Source organism: Phoca vitulina, unplaced genomic scaffold (assembly GCF_004348235.1).
Source record: "Phoca vitulina isolate PV1807 unplaced genomic scaffold, GSC_HSeal_1.0 scaffold14, whole genome shotgun sequence".
Classification (NCBI taxonomy): Eukaryota; Metazoa; Chordata; class Mammalia; order Carnivora; family Phocidae; genus Phoca; species Phoca vitulina.
In genome coordinates, this window is record NW_022589717.1 from 41,199,000 (window position 1) to 41,225,640 (window position 26,641).

The following is a 26,641-nucleotide window of genomic DNA, read 5'->3' on the forward strand; positions in this document are numbered from 1 at the left end:
AATATAAGCATTTTACAGATGTATAATGGCTGTTCAGGGAGGTTATTGAAGAAATTGCTTAACCTCCCTAAGTAGCCATTATATGTCTGTAAAATGCTTATATTAATAGTACCTAGGGGTGCCTGGGTGGCTCAGTCGGTTAAGCATCTGGCTCTTGATTTGGGCTCAGGTCATGATCTCAGGGTCCTGAAATTGAGTCCTGCATGGGGCTCTGCACTGGGTGTGGTGCCTGCTTAAGATTCCCTCTGTCCCTCTCCTCTGCCCCTACCCCCAAGAACGCTCATGCTCTCTCTTTCTCTCTTAAAAAAAAAAAAAAAGTAGTACCTAAATAACTTTCCTTCCTGATTGTGGGTGATGCTGGTTTCCCTGTATCTAGCAGGAAAAGCAAATGAAATGAGTGTTGAACCAGATCTTTATATCATTTCTTTACTTTTCTTTTAAGAGCTTTCTTTTTTTTTTTTAAAGATTTTATTTATTCATTTGAGACACAGAGAGAGAGAGAAAGAGTATGAGCAGCAGTAGAGGCAGAGGGAGAGGGAGGGGCAGGCTCCCCGCTGAGCCAGGACCCCGATGCGGGGCTCGATCCCAGGACCGCGGGATCATGACCTGAGCTGAAGGCAAACACCTAACCATCTGAGCCACCCAGGCGCCCCTTTTTTGAGAGCTTTCAATAGCCATCTCTCATCTACAACAGGACTTAGTTCACCCGGTGATTCCATTTATATTATCATTTGCAATTGGTGGCCACAAATAGTATAATTTTGCATAATTTGTATTGTTCCATTTTAATGCATGTTCCTGTGGCTAGGAATAGGACATGCAGCTACATTTATTTTACAACTACTTAGTCATATAGCATTAGTCAATTTAAATACATTATTTGCGCTTTTGTTCATTTAACAATAAAAAAAAAAAAAAACTTTAGGGTTTATCTCCTATCTCATAAGATTCCAAAATATCAAATTATAAAATGTAATAAAGCCTTACCTCTAAATAACTGTAAAATATTTTTAATTATTAAAATCCTTGTTATAATTTTTCTTTATTAACTAATCAGATGAATAATTGTAGCTAAGTGAGACAAATGTAGACTATTCATAAATATAAGACAAATTCCTAGGAGAATGAGTATATTAAGAAAACAATTTCAAAAATTATAGCTGTATGTACAGTGTTGTTTAAGAAGTGTGTGAAATAATTTAATGAAATATACCAGTCATAGAGAATTATATGATTTATAGTGTAGTACATCTTATTTCAATTCTTATTTTACTTAAAAAAATCAGGAATATTTATAATAAATTTCTCTTCATTTGATCAGAAAATTTTGTCTACTCTGAAAGCACAGAATTAGCAGTCTACTGTTGACTTTATTAAGACATTAAAAATAATTTAACTCATTAGTTTGTATCCCTTTGTTCCAAACAAAAATACTTGGTAATTCAGAAAATTTGGATAAAGTATAAATGTATAAAGAAGAAAAATACTCTTTTGTCTTAGAGTAGAAGATTTGTTGATTAATATGCATAATATTCTAAGAAATTTCTTTTTTCTGGAAAGATAAATATTGATATGGATGTAGTAACATAATTGGAGTCTTAGGCACTTTTTAAAAATATAGCATTTAATATTCCTAAAGGTTACCTTAATGGCCTCATTAAAAACTACACATGCTTTATTTATCCATCCCCATGTTATTGGACATTTAGATTTTCTCCAATTTCCTATGTCATATTTTTTTTCATCAATGAACACTTGGATTCAATAATAATTTTGTGACCTTACCATCATTATAAATATATGCTCAGAAATGGTAATACTAAGTCAAATACTAAGAGTTTTTTAAGTCCTCTGATGTGACTTGGTTTTCCGAAGTTTTGTACTTTCATAGTACCCTCTCTCTGTCAGTTCTCATTCTCAATACCTTTCCAAGCCTAGGCATTATTATTTTATAATTATGGTTTTATTAATTTGAGAGTCCAAAAACCATATCATATTCTTATTTGATTTGTTGGATTATTGATGAAATTGAACAGGTTTCTGGATGAAATTTCTGGACAAATTTCTGATAAATCCTTTGTTTATTTTTTCATTAGAATTTGATAGTTTTCTATTATGGTGTGATCCTTAATATACTGAAAATATTAAATCTTAGTCTACAATATTTGTTGTTGATATTCCTTACAGTATATTTATTTGCCAATGAAATTGTTTAAGTAATTTGATCCAGTACAATTACCTGGTAAATGTAACAATGTCTTCATTTCTTTAATTGTTTTTATCTTTAAAAATATATACCTAGCTTGAAATTTACCTATATTTTCTTCTCATTTAAAATGTTTGTTTATATATTTATTTCATCCATCATTAATTTTGTTTAATAGTAGGAAATAAAAATTACTTTTTTTTTTTTCCAAAATATAATTGGTGGTCCAGATATTGTCTGGTTTGGTGAGCTCTCTTTTTCCATTAATTGTGATCCTGCCTTATATATCAGAAGCTAAATCCCAATGCAAAAGGTCTTTTACTTACGAGAGTTTAGTTTCCAAAAGATGCTTCTAGGTTCATTTGTTAGAGTTACATGATTGAACAAATGTAGGTCAGAGAGAGAGTGTTATCTTTATTCTACATGTAGTTCTGATTTTAGTTATAAAAATCTGGAAGGAAGCAGTTATTAATGAAGCAGTTATTAATGAGAGTCTACACAGAGCAACATTCCCTGCCCCTTCTAAATGCACATCTACAGAGATTTATTTCTATCAAGACGTGCAAGAATAACATACAGTGCTAGCTATTTAAACCACTTTCCAAAGGCAGGAACTGCAGGATATATAAAACTTGGGAGTCTTCTTAACCGTGTTTCTGTCAGGTAGAGAAAAATGAATATATTAAATTTGTCTTGACTTCCTGGGATAAATTCAAAATATACTTGCTGCGCCATATATGTTATTACCTCAAAGAGTTTGCTAATATTTTGTTTGGAAATTTTGCATTGACATTTACAACTGATTTTTTTTATTCACAATATGCCTAGTTTTGAAATTAAGTCTTGCATTACATAAAGAATTGAGGAGTGATTCCTCTTTTAAGGGGGATATCTCTGGAATATTGTGGGTAAGATTGGAATTAGATGTTTCTTGCATTTTGAGTGTTTGGTAAAACAGTTTCTGAATGGTATTTTCTTTATGAGTACTTTTACCACTGATTCAGTTTATTTAGTATTATAGCTCTATCCCATTTTTGTTAATCCTTTTTGTGACAGTAATTATATTTTCTTATGAATTTATCCACTTCAGGTACATTTTCAAATGTAATGTGATGAAGATTATAATATTTTATGTGATTAGTCTAAAAAACTAGCTTTTTGTTTTTCAATACTATTTTATCTCTTTTTTGTAATTCATTAAGTTTTGTTGTTTCCCTTCCTTTTATATTCATTGGTTTTACCATTTTTTTAAAAAAATAATTAAAATTCCATCTTTTGCCCCTTTGCTTTTAGCCTTTTTTCTTTTCCAAAATACGTATTTAAATTTATAAATATCCCTCTGAGTTCTGCTGTAAATTCATCCTGCAAATTAAATGATATATAATATTATTTTTCTTATTTTTGGTTTTAAGAATTTTCTAATATTCATTATTTAAGCCATGATTTATCTATATTTTTATTTATGGTTTGATTAATAAGTCCATTATATTCAGACCACATATCTAAATTATAATAATGTTCTTTATTGGCAGATTCTGTATTTGCAAATTTGTTTACTTGCTAAATCAATACTCACGGTTCTTTCAAGGTCACTCACGGATGTATGCAGAGTGAGAAAAAATTTGAGTCACCTAGCATGCACATTCCTAACTTGAGATTGACTAGGGAGATGCTCTGGCTTCCTATTTCAGTTCTCATACTGTTAATAAATGTCTTTTTCATGGTCTGGTTAATTCCATGTTTTTGTATTACTTTGCTTTTTGTTGGTGATTTCACTGCTTAAAATGGTCCCCAAGCATAGTGCTGAAGTTCTGTCTAGTGGTCCTGAGCACAAGAATACTGTGATGTGCCTTACGGAGAAAATAGGTGTTAGATAAGCTTCATTCATACATGAATTACAGGGCTGATGGATGTGAGTTCAACATCAATAAATCAATAATATATGTTAAATAAGTTTTTTTTTTCCTAAAGAAACACACATAAAACAAGGTTATATGTTGATCAGTTGACAAAAATGCTGTAACCAGAGGTTGGTATGAACCCTCCTCTGTTTCCCTTCGGAACAATGGTTCAGTATTCACTAATTCAGTATCTGCAGACATTTATAGAACATGACTGCCATAAATAATGAGAATAGACTGTACTTTGAAATTTTTGAGACTTATTTTGTGGATAAAAATGAGGTCACTTTTAATAAATGTTCCATGAATGCTAGAAAAGTGCATATTTTGTTGATATTGGCTTGTGGATGTGGTTTTCTATATACATCATTGACATTAAAATTATTAAGTGATATGCGAACAGTCTATATTCTAATTTTTTGTTTCTCTGATTATTAGGAAGTGTAAAATCACTATGTAGTCATTTTCATAATACTTGTCAAAATTTTTTCATTTTGTATATTTTCATGCTATTTTGCTAAATGTACGGAAATTTACAAATTCCTCTTTACGGTTCTTTTAACCGTTTATATTTAGTATCTGAATTCTCTTCACACAAGTAATTTTTTGTTTGTTTTCTTTAATTTTTTTTTCATGTGGCAATTATACAGACACACCAGATTTGTTTTGGCTAGTAATTCCCTGTTACATCTTTTTCTATTCTTTAAATTAGAATTTTATGGAAAAAGGTAAATATATAAAATGTATCTCAATAAGCAGTTGTCTTGGGGCACCTGGGTGGCTCAGTTGTTAAGCGTCTGCCTTCGGCTCAGGTCATGATCCCAGGGTCCTGGGATCGAGCCCCGCATCGGGCTCCCTGCTCCGCGGGAAGCCTGTTTCTCCCTCTACCAGTCCCCCTGCTTGTGTTCCCTCTCTCGCTGTGTCTCCCGCTGTGTCTCTCTCTGTCAAAAAAATAAATAAAATCTTAAAAAAAAAAATAAGCAGTTGTCTTAAATCATACTGGTAATCTTTCTTTTTTAACTGGAATATTCAGTTCATTGGCATTAATTGTAATTATTGATACATTTTGTGTTTAGGTTTAATGGTGTATCCCACATTTTGTATATTTTCTTTTTTATTCACCTCCCCATTTTGTCAGGGTATTTTGTTCACCATGTAACTTTTCATGTAAGCAAATAACCTTAAATTCATATAAAATTAATTCATCTGGTTTTGTTTTATTAGCCGGTGATGGGTATTCAGTTCACTTTTCTGTTACCTCCTGGTGCAGAGAACAGTTAATTATATTCTTCAGTTCAAGGAACACTATCTCCCTCAGACCATGGAAACTATCTCTTTTTTTTTTTTTCTTTTTCTCATTATATTGTTCCCCTTCAGCAGAGATCACTATATCCTTTCCTTTTCACCATAGGTATGCATTTTAATATTTTTATATACTTCTGAAATATAGATTATTGATTTTGTTTATTTTAATTCACATAAATGTTATTGTTTTAGAAATCATCCTGTTCTTACTTATTTAATGATAATTTTTTAAGTGTACTTATCTCATTATATATATATAATATGTATATTTTATATATATATATGGCAATTGTCTAGTAGTTGTAATGTTTTTTTTCTTGGTAATTTACAGGAATTCCACATAATTATTAATGTCCTGTCAAATCTGGACATTTTAAATATCTTCTGCTGTCACACATATGTTAACTAAATGTCCTTTTTGAATGGAAATCCTTATATACAATGTAATAAGATCCATCAATGTTTCACCTTCAGTTTGCATTTTTAGGGCCTTGTTAAAAAATCCTTCCATATTCTAGGATCACAAAGATATTTTCCTATATTTGCTTCTACTAACTTTATAGTTTTTTCAAATTTAGGTATTTAATGCAACTGGAGTTTGAGATACAAATTATAAGCTAGAAGTCCAACTTTGTATTCTTCCATTTATGTCATGATCCCATATTCACATTTGTTTGTTTCTGAATTATCATTATATTCTATTAATTTATTTATCTACTTGGGTTCTATTTTTATGACTACACGTTTTATTATGTGTTAGTAGCTGTTAAGTTTCCTTTTCTATGTTATTATTTTTTTCTATGTTATTCTTAATTAAAATTGATTTGAAGAATACATTTTAGAAAAATATTTTTGTATAACTTCAAAAATACATTATAACTTTGATTAGAATTGCATTTCACTAATGATGTAATGTATGGGGATTAACATAACAATAAAAAAATTTAAAAAAATAAAAAAAATTAAAAAAAAAGAATTGCATTTCACTTATGGATTAATTTGGGAAGTATAAATATCTTTACAATGTTAAATATTATTACTAATATATGTGGCGTATCTTTTCAAGCTTTTAGATTTTTTCCTGTCCTATAATATAAATTATTTTCTATTTAAAGTTCTTGTGCATTTATTTCTATAAAGGTTTTCTTTCTATCAAAAACTAAAACTTTATTTATATTATCAAGTTGATTTTTTCTGGTATAAATGAAAACTATGTATTTCACAAGTTAATCTTCTATCCAGATATTCCTGAATTTTCATTTCTTTTCTCAAATTCTCAAATTTTGTTGGAATTTACAGATGTAAGTATATTATTTGCTAATAGTGATGAGTCTGTGTCTTCCCCTCTAATCTTTACATTTGTTCCCATTTCTTAAATAATTGGCCAGCATTTCCAATAGTACTTTGAAGTAATAAAAGATATTCTTAACATTTTTCCTAAATTTAAAGAGAATATACTCAAGTTAAGCATGTTATTTGTTGTAAGATTTTAATTTTTTTGTAAACTCAGGAAATTAAAAACAACCCCAGTAATAAAATTTTCCAGTGAGTACTCATAAAGAGGTCATCATATAAAATAATCAGTGTTGTCAATAAGTTCACAAAAAAAGTTCTCCTCAGGTCTATTAACCAGAACATCACATCAAAAACAATCCTTTAATTGCAACAATTTTGGTATGAAAAACAGATACAGATTTAAACCTTCTAACATAATCCAGGAAAAGATTTATAAAAATCCAATTAAAGAACTTCAGAACAATTATTTATTTTACTTTTTCTCTGATTATTATTACTGTTATTAATACTATTAGCATCATTATTTTATCTTTCAACTGAGTTTTGTATAGCTATTGGTCATTGGTTAATTCAAACGTTATCCTTTGCCAATTTCCTGACAAAATTAGTATTCCACCTTCTCCAGTAGGATGGAAAATAGTATTAGCTTATGGTCAAACAAGGAGTGCAGTTTAAAATTTCTATGAAAATTGATAAATTTTAGTATATATTTCTGAAAAGTGTTTTATATACGGTCAGAAATTATCTGATAAAATACTCACAGATATAAATAAGTTCCTCTATGAAAAATTTCTAATGTTCATTAATCCTTATTATTAAATCAGCAACTCCATATTGCATGTGCATATTATCTTTAGATTGATCATACCTCAAGATAAAATACAGGATTCTGCCATTAAAGCAAGTGTATTTACCCCACACAATACTGAGCTTCTGAATAAATATGATGTACACCTCAATTCTATATAATGTGGACCATGACTATGGAGTTATAAAGAGTGAACAAAGTTAAACACCACTTTCTGCACCATTAACATTAGTTAAAAGCTTCTTCTGAGAACTAAAAAGGAGACAGTTGCTAAAGGTATTATTTTAACTCATAACTTGGAGAATGTGGAGTGGAATTATTTAATGAGATTCTGTGGAATAACATAGCCTACACTCCTGTTTCAAATCACCCTGCCCTCTGACATTCTGGATGAAGATCACAATAATAATAACTATAATGATAATGAAAATAATTTCCCTGATATATTGTTAAAAAGGATTTTTCTGTCTCCAGTACATATAGCTTTAATATACATGAGAAAGAGGTAGAGAAAAGAAGAAAGTTTAATACTGGTGAGGAAAAGAAAATATTATTTAACTTAACAGGATATAACAGAAAAATATATTTCAAGATAGTACAAAAGGACATCTGAGTGGCAATGTTTAAGCTACTATAATAATTTTTTAAAAAATATTTCTTTATTTGAGAGAGAGAGAAAGAGTGTGTGTGCAAGTGTGAGCAGAGGGGGACAGAGGAGAGGGAGAGAGAGAATCTCAAGCAGTCTTCTTGCTGAGCATGGAGCCCAACACAGGGCTTGATCTCACCACCCTGAGAGCATGACCTGAGCCAAAACAAAGAGTCTGACGCTCAACTGACTGAGCCACCCAGGCGCCCCTGAGCTACTATAATTATTACAAGAAGGGTACTTTAATTGTTTACTACATAGCCACATTTTAAGATAAATAGTGTATATATATATATAGTACATTGGAAATGAAATGTCATGATTTTCAAAAAGGCACTGGCTCATGGTTAAGTGATTACTGATCAATGAACATACATAAGATGAAATCATTAATTTAATTAATTTAATTTAATTTAATCAATGCAAATTAATGTAATTAATTTAATTAATATAAAGAAAACTGCTTAATGGTTTTAAAGATTAAGCAAATGAATTGCATACACTGATATTAAAGGTAAACAAAAGTAAAATACTTATATTTAGACATTAATAATATTAATAATAGCCATATAATAAAAAATATAAATTAAAGCATAAATGTATTATAATGCTTTTAATGCTAATATCAATAATCCTAAGTACCACAGACTAATTCATAAAAGAAAAAAACTAAAATTGAGAAAAGCTTTATGTTAAGGCAAAAATATTCAAAACTGCTAAATAGATACACCAGTAAAAATAAATGTTTTACACTTTAAAATTTTATATGCATATGATATATGTATATGGTATAGTTTCTTTGTTTGATTAGGAAACACCTGACATCATTTACAAAATATATTATTTGAGGAATTGAACAGTTTTATTTGCATTTTACTTGTAATTTTAAGAAAATTAGTTACTACCAACTACTACATAATTTTTTCTTAATCTTGAAGTTAAACATTCTGGAAGCAAAATTCTGAATTAAATCATACATTGAGTATCATCTGGAATAACCTGTGTTTATGAAGTTAAATTTTCTTAAAATGTACATCCAGTCATGTGGAATTTAAGAAACAAAACAAATGAACATAGGGTGAAAATAAAAAGAGAGGCAAACCATAAAAGAGATTCACTATAGAGAATAAACTGGGTTGCTGGAGGGGTGGTGGGTGGGGGGGATGGGCTAAATGGGTGACGGGGATTAAAGAGGGCACTTGTGATGAGCACTGGGTGTTGTAGGTAATTGATGAATCACTAAATTCTACACCTGAAACTAGTATTACACTGTACGTTAACTGGAATTTAAATAAAAACTTGGAAAATGAAAAAAAATGTACATCCAGATATGTATAAGGGGATGATAATAATATTCAAATATAGTAAGTCTAAGAAAACTCAAATCCCCCTGGGAAATAGTTATCTAGGTTATAAACTTATTCATCCTTTTATCTATTTACAAATCAGAAAAAAAAGATACCCTTGCTCATAAAGTCAAACAGTTTTATTCCTTTAATCCTACAAAGCAAAGCTAAACAATAACACTATTCTAAGTGTAAATTGCTCATATTATTTGGAATCAAGGCCTATCTAAACCAAACAAAATGGTCTCTGGCCAAAAAAGATGCTATACAAAATGTCTCCACTCTTATCTTTCCTATGCTATGACGTCCTGGCGTGATTTTATGTTTACTCATTACTGGCTTTAGCGAAATTTATAGTTTTGATAATTGAGCCTAAGTTTTTTAAATTTTTTTTTAATTTTTTAATTTTTAATTTTTTTTTAAATAATCTCATTTTTTTTTTAAAGATTTTTTTATTTGACAGAGAGAGACACAGAGAGAGAGAGAACACAAGCAGGGGGAGTGGGAGAGGGAGAAGCAGACTCCCCGCCGAGCAGGCAGCCCGATGTGGGGCTCGATCCCAGGACCCTGGGATCATGACCTGAGCCAAAGGCAGACGCTTAACGACTGAGCCACCAAGGCGCCCCTGGTTTTTTTTTTTTAAATAAAGTTTTTAAGAACTATGTGCTAAGAAAATCAATTAAAACAAACATTTCAGTTAGAGGAGAGAACTGTGAGTTGGTGTTTCCATTAATTATTCAGAAAATTACAAAGCTGCTCCCACGCTAATGGAGCAGAGCTCTCAATTTGACTCAACTGAGCAACTACTGACAAATGCCTGGGAGGCCTTGCTGGTGCTTGATCTTGCAGGATCAGCAGGAATAGTTAAAAGAACAGTACTGTTCATTTTACAAAATGTAAAATGCTGATAGTTTGGTCTTTGGACCAAAAGCAATCGGAATTAAACACATGCCAAATTATATAGTCAAAAATCTTATAGCAGTAAGTGTAAGGCCATCTAATAAACCAGCAAAATAAAGATCTTTGTCTCTCCTCTCTTGTGGAACTACAAAGTAAACCCTCAAACACAGTTGTATTTTTGCACACTTGTGATACTGGTTTCCAGAAAATCTGGGTCAGAAGATGAATACATTCAAACATATATACTATTTATAGGAAGGAAATATCACCATATCTTTTTTTTATTATTAAGTCACAGTGTTATTTTTTTATTCAAAAGACAACTGATGAACATCATACTCAAATTATATGGTAATTCATAGTGCATTAACAATTGTGTGATTTATATTTTAAAAGTGTTTTTAGAGACTTCAGATTTCAGATCCAACATGTAAAGGAATTGAAAGTCATTATTCCTGTCTCTATACAAAAACCAACCAACCAAACAAACAAAAACCTGAAGAATCTGAACATCACTTAACTTTTCTTGGACTCTTCAGAGGATTGAAGTTACAGGGCAAGCCACCACTCAAATATAGGGGTCAAGAAAATCTAGAGATACAGCACCTGAGACTTCTTTGTTCATACATAAGCTGATGGATGCCACAAACAGGTATAAGTACTTAAATAGTAATTTTGATTTATTGCTGGAGGCTGAGCGTGGACTAGCTTGAGTGAGAAGCTACTGGAGGCTAAAGCCAAAGAGGGAGCAGCTCACGCTTTTGCATACTTTTTTTTTTTTTTCCCCAGGAACTCCACAATGTTCTCATGGAGAGGATTAAGAAAACATTCCACATAGCCCTGATAGTAGGAAGGGAAAAGTAGCCATCATGAAGTCTTCTTAGCCCTTTTTCCTAACAAAGTTCTAGTCTTCAGAGATCAGGGAAAAGGACTTCAGCAGAGGATAAGGCTGATACTCTATCCCAACTTGAGGAGGGGAACTCTGCTATACTCCAGCTAGAGGAGAGATACAACTGGAATGTGCTTGCTTGGAGCAGAAGCTGCTGGAGGCATAAACTGACAAGTTCACATAAATGGTAAATTTTGACAAAATGCTAAAAGCTGAGTGATGACTAGCATGAAGATGAGAGACTCCTGGGGGCTGCAGTCATAGGGAGCTCCCAAACTTTCATGGGCTTTCCTTCTAGGAACCTAAGGGGATATCACTTTGTGGCTCTAATTTGAGAAGAAAAGAACAAACATTTTGAAATAATAGAAATCCACTTTCCAAGGGAAAATATTTTGCCAGAGCCTTATTCCAGGTTGGGGAAGGGAATTCCCCCAACCCCAGCCTCCTTCAAGCTTCCAATTTTACATAAGGAAGGAAATCAATCAGTCAACAGATAAATAAATTGGCAGGGGATAGAGTTTTAGGGAATGAGACTGGTAACCCCACAGTTGCAGAAGGGAATAGGTGTCAGGGTGGGAAAATTTTTTTTATACTTGGTAGAGGGACAGAATCACTTCAAAGACCAGTTACGCAAGAAACAGTTCCACTAAAAGACAAAGACAATCCAAAACATTGAAAATTCTCACTCTCCCACATCCCACCAGCAACCTTGCAGGACTCCAATAGTAATAAAAATAAATAACAGGTGAAAAAGATGGCAGATGCTGACTCTCTCTGAGAGTAGTACAAAAAGAAGCTCTGAAACCAAGAGGAAAGTACAAAACAATGACACAAGGGTTTGAAAGCTCTTAAGCCTATAGCTACCAAAAGCATGGAACAAAGCTCACATCCCAGCCATAATCTTCACACTAAAGACTTATTTACCTCAGAGCTTACTACACTATATATCCTTTCTAGCTTTCAACAAAAATTACAACATGTGATAAAGTTAAAATAAGAAGCAGTCTCAAAAGACAAAGCAACCCATCATTAGAGCCCCTATCATTTGATTAGATATTGAAATGATCAGATAGGGAACTTAACATAACCTTTATTAATATTTTAACTGTTATTGATATATCATTTAATATGTTAAAAGGTATAATGAAAAAGAGGAAATATAAAAAAGTAGGTGGTTAATATAAGCATAGAGAAAGAAAATATAAGAAAGAATTGAAATAGTAGAAAAAAATATATCACAGTAACAGGAATAAAGAATGCCTTCAACAGTCTCATCAGTAAGCTTGAGATAGTCAAGTAAAAAAAATCAATGAGTTTGAAGATAGGTCAAAAGAAAATCCCCAAAGTAAAATGCTAACAGAAAAAACAAAAAAGAATAAAAGCCAAGAAAACAAACAAACAAACAAACAAACAAAAAAACCCACACACCCAGAACATCCAAGAACCATGGGGTGATATCAAAAGATGTAATACTTGCTTAACCAGAAAACCAGAAGAAGGAGAGAACAGGAAAGCAAAATACTTAAAGCAATAGTAGTCAAGACTTTTCAAAATTAATGACAGATACCAAATCACAGATCAAGAAGTTCAGGGAAATCAAGTAAAACAAACATACAAAACAAAATAAAAATCAGCATATATCACATTGAAACTAAAATATCAAAGAATATCAAAGAAAGCTGGGTGAGGAGAGCTCACCCACAGAGAAATAAAGATAAGAATTATAGCTGAGTTCTCACAAGAAACAATGCAAACAATGGAGAGAAATCTTTAAAATATTCAAAGAAAAAAAACTGCCAAACTTGAGTTCTATAACCAGGGAAATTATCCTTCAAAAGTAAAGAAGAAATAAAGACTCTCTCAGACAAATAAAAACTGAAGCAATTTATTCCCAGAATTTAGTCATCTGTTTAAAGTAATAAAAGTAACAATGTATTGGGTATTCATAGAATATGGATAAGTGAAATGAATAAATTTAATATCACAACAAATAGGAGGGAAGAATTGAGAACACTTTTCTATTAAGTGCTTAACAATGCACATGAATTGCCACAATATAATTTAAAAGTAGACTCAAATTACTGAAACATGTATTTAGGTCAATGTCTTAAAAAGTCCATAAAAGAAGTATAAGTGACATGTCAAAAGAAAACATGAAATTGAATCATATTAATGCTAATTAAAAACCAAATGAAACAGAAAAATATTAAAAAAAAAGAAATGAAAAGTAAATGCAACCAAAAGAAAATATTTAAAGATGATAGATTTTAGTTTTTTAAGATTTATTTATTTATTTTAGGGAGAGAGAGTGTAGAGTGAGGGGAAGAAGAAGAGAGAGAATACCAAGCAGACTGCAACGAGCAAGGAGCTGGACTGGGGGCTGGGTCCCATGACCCTGAGCTCATGATGTGAGCCAAAATCAAGAGTCAGCTGCTTAACCAACTGAGCCACCCAGGTGACTCTATAGATGATAGATTTTTTTTTTATTATGTTATTAATCACCATACATTACATCATTAGTTTTTGATGTAGTGATGATAGATTTTAATCCAACTAGATGACTAATCACTTTAAAAACAAATAGTTAAACGCACCTGGGTGGCTAAAATAAGTAAGTAAGTAAGTAAATAAATAAATAAATAAATAGTTAAAACACAGAACTTAAGAAAAGGGAGTCTCAGATTGGATAAAAAAGAAAACAAGACCAACAGATATGCTCTGTATAGGAAGCCCACTTCAAAAAATATGTCAAAGTGTTATGCTAACACTAATCAAAAGAAAGGTAGAGTGCAATCTTAGTTTCAAGACATATCAAACTTCAGGACAACTAAAGTTACCAGAAACTCAAAGGTTATATGAAATCATGATAAAAAGATCAATTCTCAAAAAAGGCATATTATTCCTAATAATGTATGTACCTAACAAGAGAATATAAAAATATGTGAGGTAAACTGATAGAACTGAAAAAAGAAATGTACAAGTCCACTATTATCCTGGAAGACTTCACGCCTTTATCAGTAATTGAAAGATAAAGTGGGGGAAAAATCAGTAAAGATTTAGATGACCTAAATACAACTCTAATAATCCTCTCAATATAATTGATATTTATAGAATACTCTATCCAAAATTCACATTCTTCTAAAGTGTGCATGGGACATTCACCATATTCTGGGCCATAAGACACATTTTAATAAATGTAATAAAACATAAATCTTACAAAGTATATTTTCAGAACACAAAAGAATTAAACCAGAAATCAGTAACAGAAAGATAGCTAGAAATTCCCAAATACTCAATAACTAAATAATATACTTGTAAACAATGAGTCAAAGAAGTGTCAAGAACAACTAAAAGTTACTTTGAGAAAAATGAAAATGAAAATATAACTTATTGAACATTGTGGAATGCTTCTGGAGAAGTGCTTAGAGAAAAATTTATTACAGTAAATGCATATATTAGGAAAGAAAATAACCTGTTTCCACCTTAAAACAAAACAAAACAAAACAAAATTGGAGTAACAGGAGGAAATTAAACCATGACAAGCAAAACAACAAGAACAACAAAAGCAGAACTCATTGGAACTAAAAACAGTAAATCAATAAGAAAATTAATAAAATTGATAAATATCTAGATGGGCTAATCAAGAAAAAAGACAAAAATTAGCAATATTAGTAAAGAAAGAAAGGCCTTTACTGCTTTCATAGACATTAAAAGGATAATAATAGAATGCTATCAACAGCTTTGTGCTCATACATTTGATAATTTGGAAAAAACAGACCAATTCCTTGAAAGAATAATGAAACTCATCCAAAAAGAAAGCTATAACCTCAATAGCTCTATTTCTGTCAAGGAAATTGAATTATTAATAAAGCATTGTAAAAAATAGAATATCAGGTCCAGATATTTTCACTGGTAAATTCTATCATTTAAGGAAAAAAAATTACCAATTTTACATAATCTCTTCCAGACATTTGAAGAGAATTAAAAACTTTCCAATGCATTTCATAAGACAATCATTACCCTAATACCAAAACAAGATAAAAACATTAGAAGAAAATTACAAACTGAAACCTATCTTAAATATAGATGCAAAAAATCCTAGTAAAAATTGGTAAATTAAAGAATTCAAATGTTTACTACTACTCTATTAAAACTGTAACAAAATAAAAATGTTATTGAAGAAAAAAACTGGTAAATTGAATTCAGCAATATGTAAAAATGAGCTGATGTATCACAGATAGGATTAATTCCCAGAAGTAAAGCTAATTAAATGTTCATAAATCAATCAGACTTAAGGAAAAAAAGTGATCATATCAATGATGCCTAAAAATAATTGAATGAAGTTAAAATCCATTTTTTATAAAAACTAAAAATAAAGGGAAATTTTTCATTCTGAATAAAGTATATATTCATTATATTACATGTATATATATATACTATATATATATATTTGTTCATTATATTATAAATTATAGCTAACACATTTAATGATGCTAGACTGTATAATTTCTGCCCAGTATTGGAAACAATGAAAGATAGTCTCTCTTACCACTTGTATTCACCAGCACACTGGAAGTCCTAGCTAGTGCAGTAAGACAAGAATAAGAAGTAAAAAATATGTGTATGGGAAACAGAGAAGTAAAACTGTCTTTATTCACGGACAACAATGACTGGCTACATAAAAGTCTCTAATAAAACATCTATCAAAAAAACAAACAAATAAACAAACAAACAAACAAACAAAAAACCTCTCCTGAAACTAGTAAGATAATATAATGTGTTTGCTGGTCAATATGCAAAAGTCAATCATCTTCCTAAATACTAACAAAACAATGAACAACTGGAAATCAAAAAGAAAAAAAATATATACATACCACTTACAATGACATCTTCCCAAATTAGTAGTCAATTTTACTTAATATGTACAGGATTCGTGTATGTAGAAAACTATAAAATACTGATGACAGAATCCAAGGAAATCCAAGTTAATGGAGAGATATCACATGTTCATGGATTGGAAGACTCAGTTTGGCTAAGATGGTAATTCTTTGCAATTTGATCTATAGATTCACCACAATCAATCAAATCTCCAGCAAGGTTTTTGTAGATATTGATGAACTGATTCTAAAATGTATATTAAAAGGTGAAGGTGCTAAAATACCCAATGCAATTCTGACAAAGAATAAAGTGAGAGAGCTCATATTACTGAATTTCAAAATTTACTATAAAGTCATGGTAATTGAGACAACATGGGATTGGAAAAAAAATAGATGCTTTGATCAGGGAAACATAATAGAGAACTCAGAAATAGACCCTTACAAATATAGTCAACTCGGGCGCCTGGGTGGCTCAGTTGGTTAAGCGACTGCCTTCGGCTCAGGTCATGATCCTGGAGTCCCGGGATCGAGTCCCGCATCAGGCTCCCTGCTCAGCAGGGAGTCTGCTTCTCCCTCTGACCCTCCTCCCTCTCATGCTCTCTGTCTCTCATTCTCTCTCTCGCAAATGAATAAAATCTTAAAAAAAAAAAAAAATTAAAAAAAAAACAAATATAGTCAACTGACTATTGACAGAGATGCAAAGGCAATTCAATGGAGAATTGTTGGAATAATTGGATATCCATATTCAAAGAAAAAAGAAAACAGACTCCACACCATACACAAAATTAATTTACAATATATCAGAATCCTAAATGTAAAATGCAAAACTATAAAGATTCTGGAAAAAAAAAAAAGAGAAAACTTGTGTAACCTTGGGTTGAATTTTTATATACAACATTGAAAGCATGACATGTAAAAGAAAGAGAAACAGATAATTTGATTTTATTAAATTTTAAAAATTTGACTTCCAAAAGTCACTTTTAAGAGAATGAAATGAAAAGAAAAGCCACAGACTAGGAGAAACGTATTTTTTTTAAAGATTTTATTTATTTATTTGACAGAGAGAGAGACAGCGAGAGCAGGGACACAAGCAGGGGGAGTGGGAGAAGGAGAAGCAGGCTTCCTGCTGAGCAGGGCCCGATGCGGAGCTCGATCCCAGGACCCTGGGATCATGACCAGAGCCAAAGGCAGATGCTTAACGACTGAGCCACCCAGGCACCCCATAGGAGAAACATATTTTCAAGTTACATATCTGACAAGGAACTTGTATCTAGAATATACAAAGAACTCTTAAAATTTAACTCAATTAAAAAGCAGACAAGAGATAGGAACAGATTATTCACCACAAAAGACTATAGATGGCAAGTAAACATATAGAAAGGTACTCAACATCATTTGTCATTATGGAAATACAAAATAAAACAACAGTGAAATATCACTAAACACCTATTAAAATTCAAAAGCAAGTAATAGCAAGTGCTTGCAAGGATAAAGAGCAACAGGAGCTCTTACTCACTGCTGGTAGGAATGGATAATGATACAGTAGAATGGAACTGGACCACTTCCTTACACCATACAGAAAAACAAATTCAATGGATGAAAGACCTAAATGTGAGACAGGAATCCATCAAAATCCTAGAGGAGAGTAGGCAGCAACCTCCTTTATCTTGACTGTAGCAACTTCTTACTAGACACGTCTCCAGAGGCAAGGGAACCAAAAGCAAAAATGAACATTAAGGATTTCATCAAAATAAAAAACTTCTGCTTAGTGAAGGAAACAATCAACAAAACTAAAAGGCAGCCTATGAAATGGGAGAAGATATTTGCAAATGACATACCCAATAAAGGGTTAATATCCAAAAATCTATGAAGAACATTTCAAACTCAACATCCAAAAAATAAATCATCCAGTTAAGAAATGAGCAGAAGACATGAACAAACATTTCTCCAAAGAAGACATACAAATGGCCAATAGACACATGAAAAGATTCTCAAGATCACTTATCATCAGGGAAATACAGATCAAAACCGTGATGAGATACCACTTCACACCTGTCAAATGGCTAAAATTAACAACTTGGGAAACAACAGATGTTGGTGAGGATGCAGAAAAAGGGGAACCCTCTTACCCTGTTGGTTGAATGCAAACTGGTGTAGCCACTCTGGAAAACAGTATGGAATTTCCTCAAAAGGTTAAGAATAGAACTACCCTACAACCCTGCTATTGCACTACTAGGTATTTACTCAAAGGGTACAAAAATATTCATTTGGAGGGGTACATGTACCTGGTATTTTTAGCAGCATTATCAATAATAGCCAAATTATGGAAAGAGTCCAAGCGTCCGTCAACTGATGAATGGATAAAGAGGATGTGGCATATATACACAATGGAATATTACTCAGCCATCAAAAAGAATGAAATCTTGCCATTTGCAACAATTTGGATGGAGCTAGAGTGTATTATGCTAAGTGAAGTAAGTCAGAGAAAGACAAATACCATATCATTTCACTCATGTGTGGAATTTAGGGAAAAAAAACAGATGAACATATGGGAAAGGAAAAAAAGAGAGGGAAGAGACTCTTAATGATGGAGAATAAACTGAGGGTTGATGGAGAGAGGTAGGTGGGATAGGCTAAATGAGTGATGGTATTAAGGAGGGCACTTGTTATTATGAGCACTTGGTGTTATACGATGAATCCCTAAATTCTACTCCTAAAACCAATATTATTCTATATATTAACTAACTAGAATTTAAATAAAAATTTGGAAGAAAAAAAATGATTGACCTTAAAAAAACAAAATAAAATAAAACAAAACAAAACAAAACAAAATGATGCAGTTACTTTGAAAGACAGTATGACAGTTTTTTTTTAAGATTTTATTTATTCATTTGAGAGAGAGAGACAGAGAGAGCACAGGCAGGGGGAGGGGCAGAGGGAGAGGGAGAAGCAGACTTCCCGTGGAGAAATGAGCCCAATGTGGGACTCGATCCCAGAGTCCCAGGACCCTGGGATCATGACCCAAGCCAAAGGCAGACGCTTAACCAACTGAGCCACCCAGGTGCCCCAGTATGGCAGTTTCTTATAAAACTAAGTACAGACTTACTCTCTAACCCAGCAGCCATGCTCCTAGATATTTACCCAATGATCTAAGTATGTGTATATAGATACAGATATCTATACATGGTAGGTAGGTAGGTAAATAGATGATAGATAGATGATAGATAGATAAATAGATGATAGATGATGATAGATGATAGATAGATGATAGATGATAGATGAATAGATGATAGATAGATGATAGATTAGATAGATGATAGATAGATAGATAGATAGATAGATAGATAGATAGATAGATAGATAGAGATAGATAATAGACTGATCCATGATAAAGAGTGGCACACACAATTATAGACACTGAGAAGTCTAAACAAATGTCTGGGCATCTTGTGGCTGAGTCAGGTTGGCACATAAAATTAATCATGAAATACAGGTTAGTATATATGTAAGTATGTCCTAGCTTTATCCACTGAGAGGTCTTAGAAGCAATGAATTCCCAGTAACAATAAGCACACTAATTTTCTCGAAGTCAAACTTCAAGTCAGTGGCAAGATCACTAATGTAAGCATATAGATGTCTGACCACAACACCTGAGAGTTTAAGCATTAGGATTAACTGAGTCCCTGGACATTTAATTTTTAAATAGAAGACTTTATAATGATCACAATTTCTTAGAAATGTAAATTATAGATCTTGATCTGGTACATGAGATATATGCAAAATGACAGAAATTAGGCCAGATGCAAATTTAATATCTTCTTGAAAGAAGTAATGCCCAAAGTTGTAGAATTTTAATAAAAATTATTTTGCTTGACCTAATTAAGTAATTGTCTCAACACTTTTTATAAATAGACTAGAATCTTAGAAGTTTTTGCTAATATGTCCAAATGGTGAGCATTTTTTCTTAAACAATTGTGTACTCAATCATTGATTGCTATATTTAAATGTGGCTAAAATCTATAAGAAAATTATCTGATAGAGGAGTGACAGCTATACAAAGTTTTTTAAAGGACATATGGAGATATTTGTCATAATTACAGTATGTAAATCATTAACAACATCAAACATTAATTTATAATATATTGGTCATAACTTTTGGTAATCAGTGACACTTTTCTGTGATGCCCTTGCATCTTTAAAAGAAAAAGAGACAGAAACTATGTATGATCAAAACATATTTAAGATAGATCCCTATTTAGTTTAATACTTAGCTCTGGATTTTCTGGTAGGTACAAGTTCTTTAGTCTACAAGCATACCATTAATGTTATTGATATAACACTTTAATAATTACAATATTCTTTTCAGTTATTAATATATCATTTGAAATAATGTAAAAAATATTCTTACCAACACTAGAAATTACACAACAAAAACCAATGCCCTTAATTTCTGAGGGAATATGATATTTTATCCAGTATTTTTTTCCTCAGCTATATTATTTACCAATCCTAAAATCAAAATAAGGACTTTCCTGATATTGATGTTCTCAAAAAGTCTAGCATCTACACATCCCTTTTAAGGAAATATTAAAGGAGGAGCACCTAGGCGTCTCAGTTGGAAGAGTGTGGGACTCTTGATCTTGTGGTTGTGAGTTCAAGCTCCGCTTGGGGTGTAGAGATTACTTAAATTAATAAAAAACTTAAAAAAAATTAAATGATCTAGTCAAGAAAACCAAAGGAGACAACATGAGAAAAAGGAAGATATTCAATCCAAACAATTGTGGATATGGAGTAGGAATACATGTTCTAAGAGTTACAGATGGGGTTTTACTGCAGGCTTAGACAACAGCAGGTCTAGATTGGAGCAGAATGACAGAATAGACAAGTGCCAAGTAGAGGGCGAGTAGTTTCAAGAAACTGGAATGTTGCTTGCCACATTACCATAAATTTAGTAAGTGATTGAAATAATTCTAAAGCAATTTAGACAGTTTATTACTCATGGAACAGCAGGACACATGAGTTTTTTCTTCACCTGGTTCTCATTGACCACCCCCCACGAGTCCCATAGAGGCTCAGTGGAACATTGCCCACAATGGATCTGTGAATGTAAGCAAATCTCCTCACAGAAGTAGGGGGCTTTACTATCCTGTAATTAAATAATTTTTCCTACTAACCTGGAGGGACCAGGGACCCTATATCTAGGGTCCAAGGATGTTACCTTGAAAAGATTGTTCAAGACTTGTAAAAACACCATGGAGAATTGCTTTCCAACACCACTGGAAACCCGAGAGGCATTACCTTACAATTTTGTTCTTTTATCAAGAAGAAAAAGAAAGTCATTCAGAAGCTTCATGAAAGAGAGTTGTGTTAAAGTTAACTAAAACATTATAAAGTTAACTACAACTTGGGATTATTTTAAGCAACTGTTAGTGTTGAAAAATAATCCTTTTGATCTTGACATTCTCGTTTTAGTGGCACGAGGCTTATAGTATTAGGTAGTGTGGTGGGCATGTATCTATAGCATAGTAGATCACACTGTGGTGAAAATTATTTACAGACATAATAATATGAACAGTATTTGTTGATTTTCAACATTTAGAACCAAGCTGTAGACAAATCAGAGAAGACATTCTTAAAAACAGTATTTAAATGTAATAAACAAATATATACAGATGAAAGAAGCTGAGGTGAATCAGTAGAAGTGGTGGAATTTAGGGAGTCCAGTGACACTTTTCTGAAGTTGATGGAACAAGAAACAAGTTTACATGTATTAGTTAAAGTTACAAAACCACCAATAGAATAACCGTAATAATATTTTAGTGTCATCATTGGGACGTGGCAGTTGGGGTAGTGAAATAAGCTAAAACTTTACCTTTCATAAAAGACAGTAGATATTGTCTATGACTGGTATAGCATCAGTGAAGGATACATATATCAGAATAATGATCGGAACAAATAAAAGAACTAAATGCCAAAGTGATTCTAATCAGTAGAACAGGATTTTCAAGGACTGGGGCAGGGAACAGTTGTTCTCATTATATCTTGATTTGTACTCATTAGTATTTTACAATGTGCATGAATTATTTTGAAGCGTCAAAACTATCATCTTATAGAAACAGGAATTATAAATCTTCCATAAATATTTTAAGCTTATTTGTTGTGATTCAAAAAATAGCTTTCTTTGTAGCTATTTTCTTTGGTATTATTAAACATTCTTTGCTAATTTACTTCTATTTGTGATGAGTTCTGCTATTAGAGTTAAAATATTTCTTTTATAGTGATAGAACTGTCACATTTTCAGTAAAGATTCTCATGAAAAAAATCAGAGCTCTTTTTTTCAGAAAACCTAAGTTAAGAACAAATAAATACATTTTAAGGAAAATTTAATATAAGTTTAAGCCAAGTAAGTGCTATCTCCTATCAACTTTTTCATGAGAATAAACAGGAAAAAATAATGAAAAACTGAAAAGGACAGTGAATATCAAGTAAAGTGTTGCCACACTCCATTTAATAGCACATTATAATGTAAAAGTTCTCATCCAGTCATTTTTGTTCAGAGATAAAGCATACTTTCATTATTAAAAATGATTTGGAGAAAATCATACATTGAAATTCTTGAGCACATTTTTATTTCTGGTAATATAATTATGATCAGTGATTTTATATTTACCTGATATTAGCAATTCTGTAAAAATAATAGAAACAGTAATCATTTTGCCAATTAGTAGGAAATTGGCATGAATACACTTTAGAATAAAATGCACAAAAGAGAGTTATTAGTAATACATTAAGTAAGTTGTGTATTGCTAAAATATCTATCTTCCCACATCTCCCTGGAAGCATTAAAAATGTTTCCAAAGAAAGTACAAACAAAACATCTAAGAAAAAAAAAAACTAAATGATGTATGTTTCCTGGTTGGTCTTTAAGAATGTTTATTATATAATATTTTATGAAAATTTGGCTTCAGAAAATATATACTATAAGCAGATGGCTAGGACTGTAAGTGAAGTGAGGCAATAAAATTTTAGACTTTTAACAAGCAACCTAAAATGATTTAAACATTGCTTCTTTTAAACATATACAGAAACATATACAGAAACTCAATTCACTATGAAAACAAAGGTCACTCTTTATTTCTTCTTGGTAACTATAACATAATACAAATACTGTAAGTTATTTACACATATACTCCAAAATATATATTGTTATTGATAAAGCATATGACATATGACCATAATAGACGAGAGACCTTAATAGCCTCCACTAATGACAGTGTAGTTCAGGGTCAGGAGGCGTAGCTTCAATTCCTCACTCTGACACTTAGTAGCTATGTGATTTTAGACTGGTTACTTCTCCGTGATTCAAATTAATCATCTTTAAAGTGAAGATTCAAATATAATCCACTTCATAGGATTTTGTGAAGATTAAATGAAATAATGTTTGAAGTGTCAAGCATGTATTAATGAGGGCTAAATTATATTAGTCCATTCCTTTTACCTCTAAATTGACAAAAGTTAAGCCCAACAAATTTAGGGGATTTATTCAAAGTTTACAAAGGTCAGGTCATGATTGTGTTGAAATTAGTCTCTTTATTCTTAGAAATATGCAGAGTGTCGATTTAGGAAACAGAAAAAACACCTGGTAACTATAGGCATACCTTGGAGATATTGCAGGTTTGGTTCCAGACCATTGCAAAAAAGCAAATAATTGTCATAAAGTGAGTCAAATCAATTTTTTGGTTTCCTAGTACATATGTAATAAGGTATATTTGTACTATACTATTGTCTATTAAGTATGTAATAGTATGTCTAAAAAACAATGTACTTTATTGTTAAAAATTGCTAGCCATCATCTGAGCTTTCAGTGAATCATAATCTTTCTATTGGTGGAGGGTCTTACCTCAATGTTGATGGCTGCTGATTGATTGGGGTGATGATTACCAAAGGTTGGGGAGTCTGTGGCAATTCCTTAACACAACACAGAAGTTTACCACATCAATTGACTCTATCTTTCACAAACAGTCTCTCTGTAGGATGCAATGCTGTTTGATAGCATTTTACCCACAGTAGAACTTCTTTCAAACTTGAAGTCAATCCTCTAAAATCCTACCGCTGCTTTACCAACTAAGTTTATGTAATATTCTAGATTCTTTGTTGTCATTTCAACAATATTCACAGCCTCTTCACCAGAAGTAGTTTCCACCTCAAGAAATCATTTTCTTTACTCAGCCATAAGAAGCAACTCCCATCCATTCAAGTAGGATTATGAGATTTCAGCAATTCAGTCACATCTTCAGGCTCCACTTCTAATTCTAGTTCTCTTGTTATTTCTCTGCACTTACTTCCCCATTGAAGTCTTGAACCCTTCTACGTCATCTATGAGGATTGGAATCAACTTCTTTCAAATTCCTGCTCATGTTGATATTTTGACCTCATGAATTACAAAAGTTCTTAATGGCATTTAGAAAGATGAGTCCTCTCCAGAAGGTTTTCAATTTACTTTGCCCAGATCCATGAGAGAAATCACCATCTATGGAAGCTGTGGCCTTATGAAATGCATTTCTTAAAAAATAAGACTTGAAAGTCAAAATTACTTCTTGACCCATGGGCTGCAGAATTAATGTTAAAAGGCATGAAAGCATTAATCTCATTGTCTCCATTAGAGCTCTTTTTTTTTTTTTTTAAGATTTATTTCTTTATTTATTTGACAGAGAAAGACAGCGAGAGAGGGAACACAAGCAGGGGGGAGTGGGAGAGGGAGAAGCAAGCTCTCTGCCGAGCAGGGAGCCTGATGCGGGACTCAATCCCAGGACCCTGGGATCATGACCTGAGCTGAAGGCAGATGCTTAAGGACTGAGCCACCCAGGTACCCCTCCATTAAAGCTCTTGGGTGATCAGGTGCATTGTCAATGAGTGGTCATATTTGGAAAGGAATCTTTTCTTCTGAGCAGTAGGTTTCCACAATGGGCTTAAAATATTCAATAAACATGTTGTAAACAAATATGTTATCATCCAGGCTTTGCTATTCCATTTATAGAACACAGACAGAGTAGATTAGCACAATTCTTAAGGGCACTGTGATTTTTGTAATGGTCAATGAGCATAGGCTTCAACTAAAGTCATCGGATGCATTAGCCCCTAACAAGAGAGTTAGTCTGTCTTTTGAAGCTTTGAAGCCAGGCATTGTCTTTCTCCTCTCCAGCTGTGAAAGTCTTAGGTGCCGTCTTCTTCCTATAGAAGGCTGTTTCATCTATACTGAGAATCTGTTGCTTAGTGTAGCCACCTTCATTAGTTATTTGAGCTAGCTTTTCTGGATAACTTGCCTCAGCTTCTACATCAGCAAGTGCTTTACCTTGCACTTTCCTGTTGGGGAGATGGCTTTTTTCCATAAACCTCATGAACCAACCTCTCCTAGAGTCCAACACTTATTCAACAACTTCCTTACCTCTTTCAGCCTTCATAGAATTGAAGAGAATTAAGGCGTTGCTCTGGATTAGGCTTTGGTTTAAGGGAATGTTGTGACTACCCTGATCTTCTACCCAGACCACTCAAACTTTCTTCCTATGAGCAATATGGTTGTTTTGCTTTTTTATCATTCATGTATTCACTGGAATAGCACATTTAATTTCCTTCAAGAACTTCTCCTTTGCATTCACAACTTGGCTAACTGGTACAAAAGGTCCGGCTTTTGGCCTGTCTTGGCTCTCAACATGCCTTCTTCAAGATGCTTAATCATTTCTAGCTTTTGATTTAAAGTAAGAGACATGTGACACTTCCTTTTACTTGAACACTTAGAGGCCATCATAGAGTTATTAATTAGCCTAATTTCAACATTGCTGTGTCTAGGGAAAGAGAAGGAGGCTCAAGGAGAGAGAGACAGGAGGCAACCAATGGAGCAGTCAGAACACACACATTTATCAATTAAGTTCACCATTGTATATGGATGCAGTTTGTGGTACCCCAAAATAATTACCGTACTAATATCAAAGACCACTGCACACAAATCATAACAAATATAACAATAATAAAAAACTTTGAAATATTATGAGAATGACCAAAATGTGACATAGAGACTTGAAGTGAACAAATGATTTTAGAAAACTAGCACCAGTAGACTTGCTCAATGCAGGGCTGCCACAAACCTTCCATCTAAAACCCATAATATCTGCAAAGCACAATAAAGCAAACTGCAATAAAATGAGGTATGCTGTATTTTAAGTTGGATATATCCATTAACTTTATGACCTTCAGTTTCCTCTTGTGTCCAACTTGTATACCAATAATACCTACATGTTGTGAGGAGTGAATGAAATGACAGAGGCGAAGTATCTTGCACATAATAGATGTCAGATATATATTATTTTTACCCTTTTGCTTTATATTCTACATATTTGTTGTGTTCTCTCAATCCCACCAGATTGGCTGGAATGGATTATATGTTGGGAATTGGAAATGAGTAGTAATAAA

At 32.3% G+C, this 26,641-nt stretch overlaps 2 protein-coding genes across 4 annotated transcripts in view; both read right to left on the reverse strand.

Annotated features, from left to right (window-relative positions):
* The window catches only part of SPOCK3 (SPARC (osteonectin), cwcv and kazal like domains proteoglycan 3), a 478,511-nt gene that overhangs the window by 128,219 nt on the left and 323,651 nt on the right, over window positions 1–26,641 (reverse strand). The gene's annotated exons all lie outside the window — the stretch shown is intronic.
* LOC116637297 (quinone oxidoreductase-like) overlaps window positions 1–26,641 on the reverse strand; it is a 79,483-nt gene that overhangs the window by 48,614 nt on the left and 4,228 nt on the right. The window contains 1 exon segment of the mRNA XM_032412690.1: window positions 24,075–24,142. Coding sequence (XP_032268581.1) covers window positions 24,075–24,142 — 68 coding nt within the window.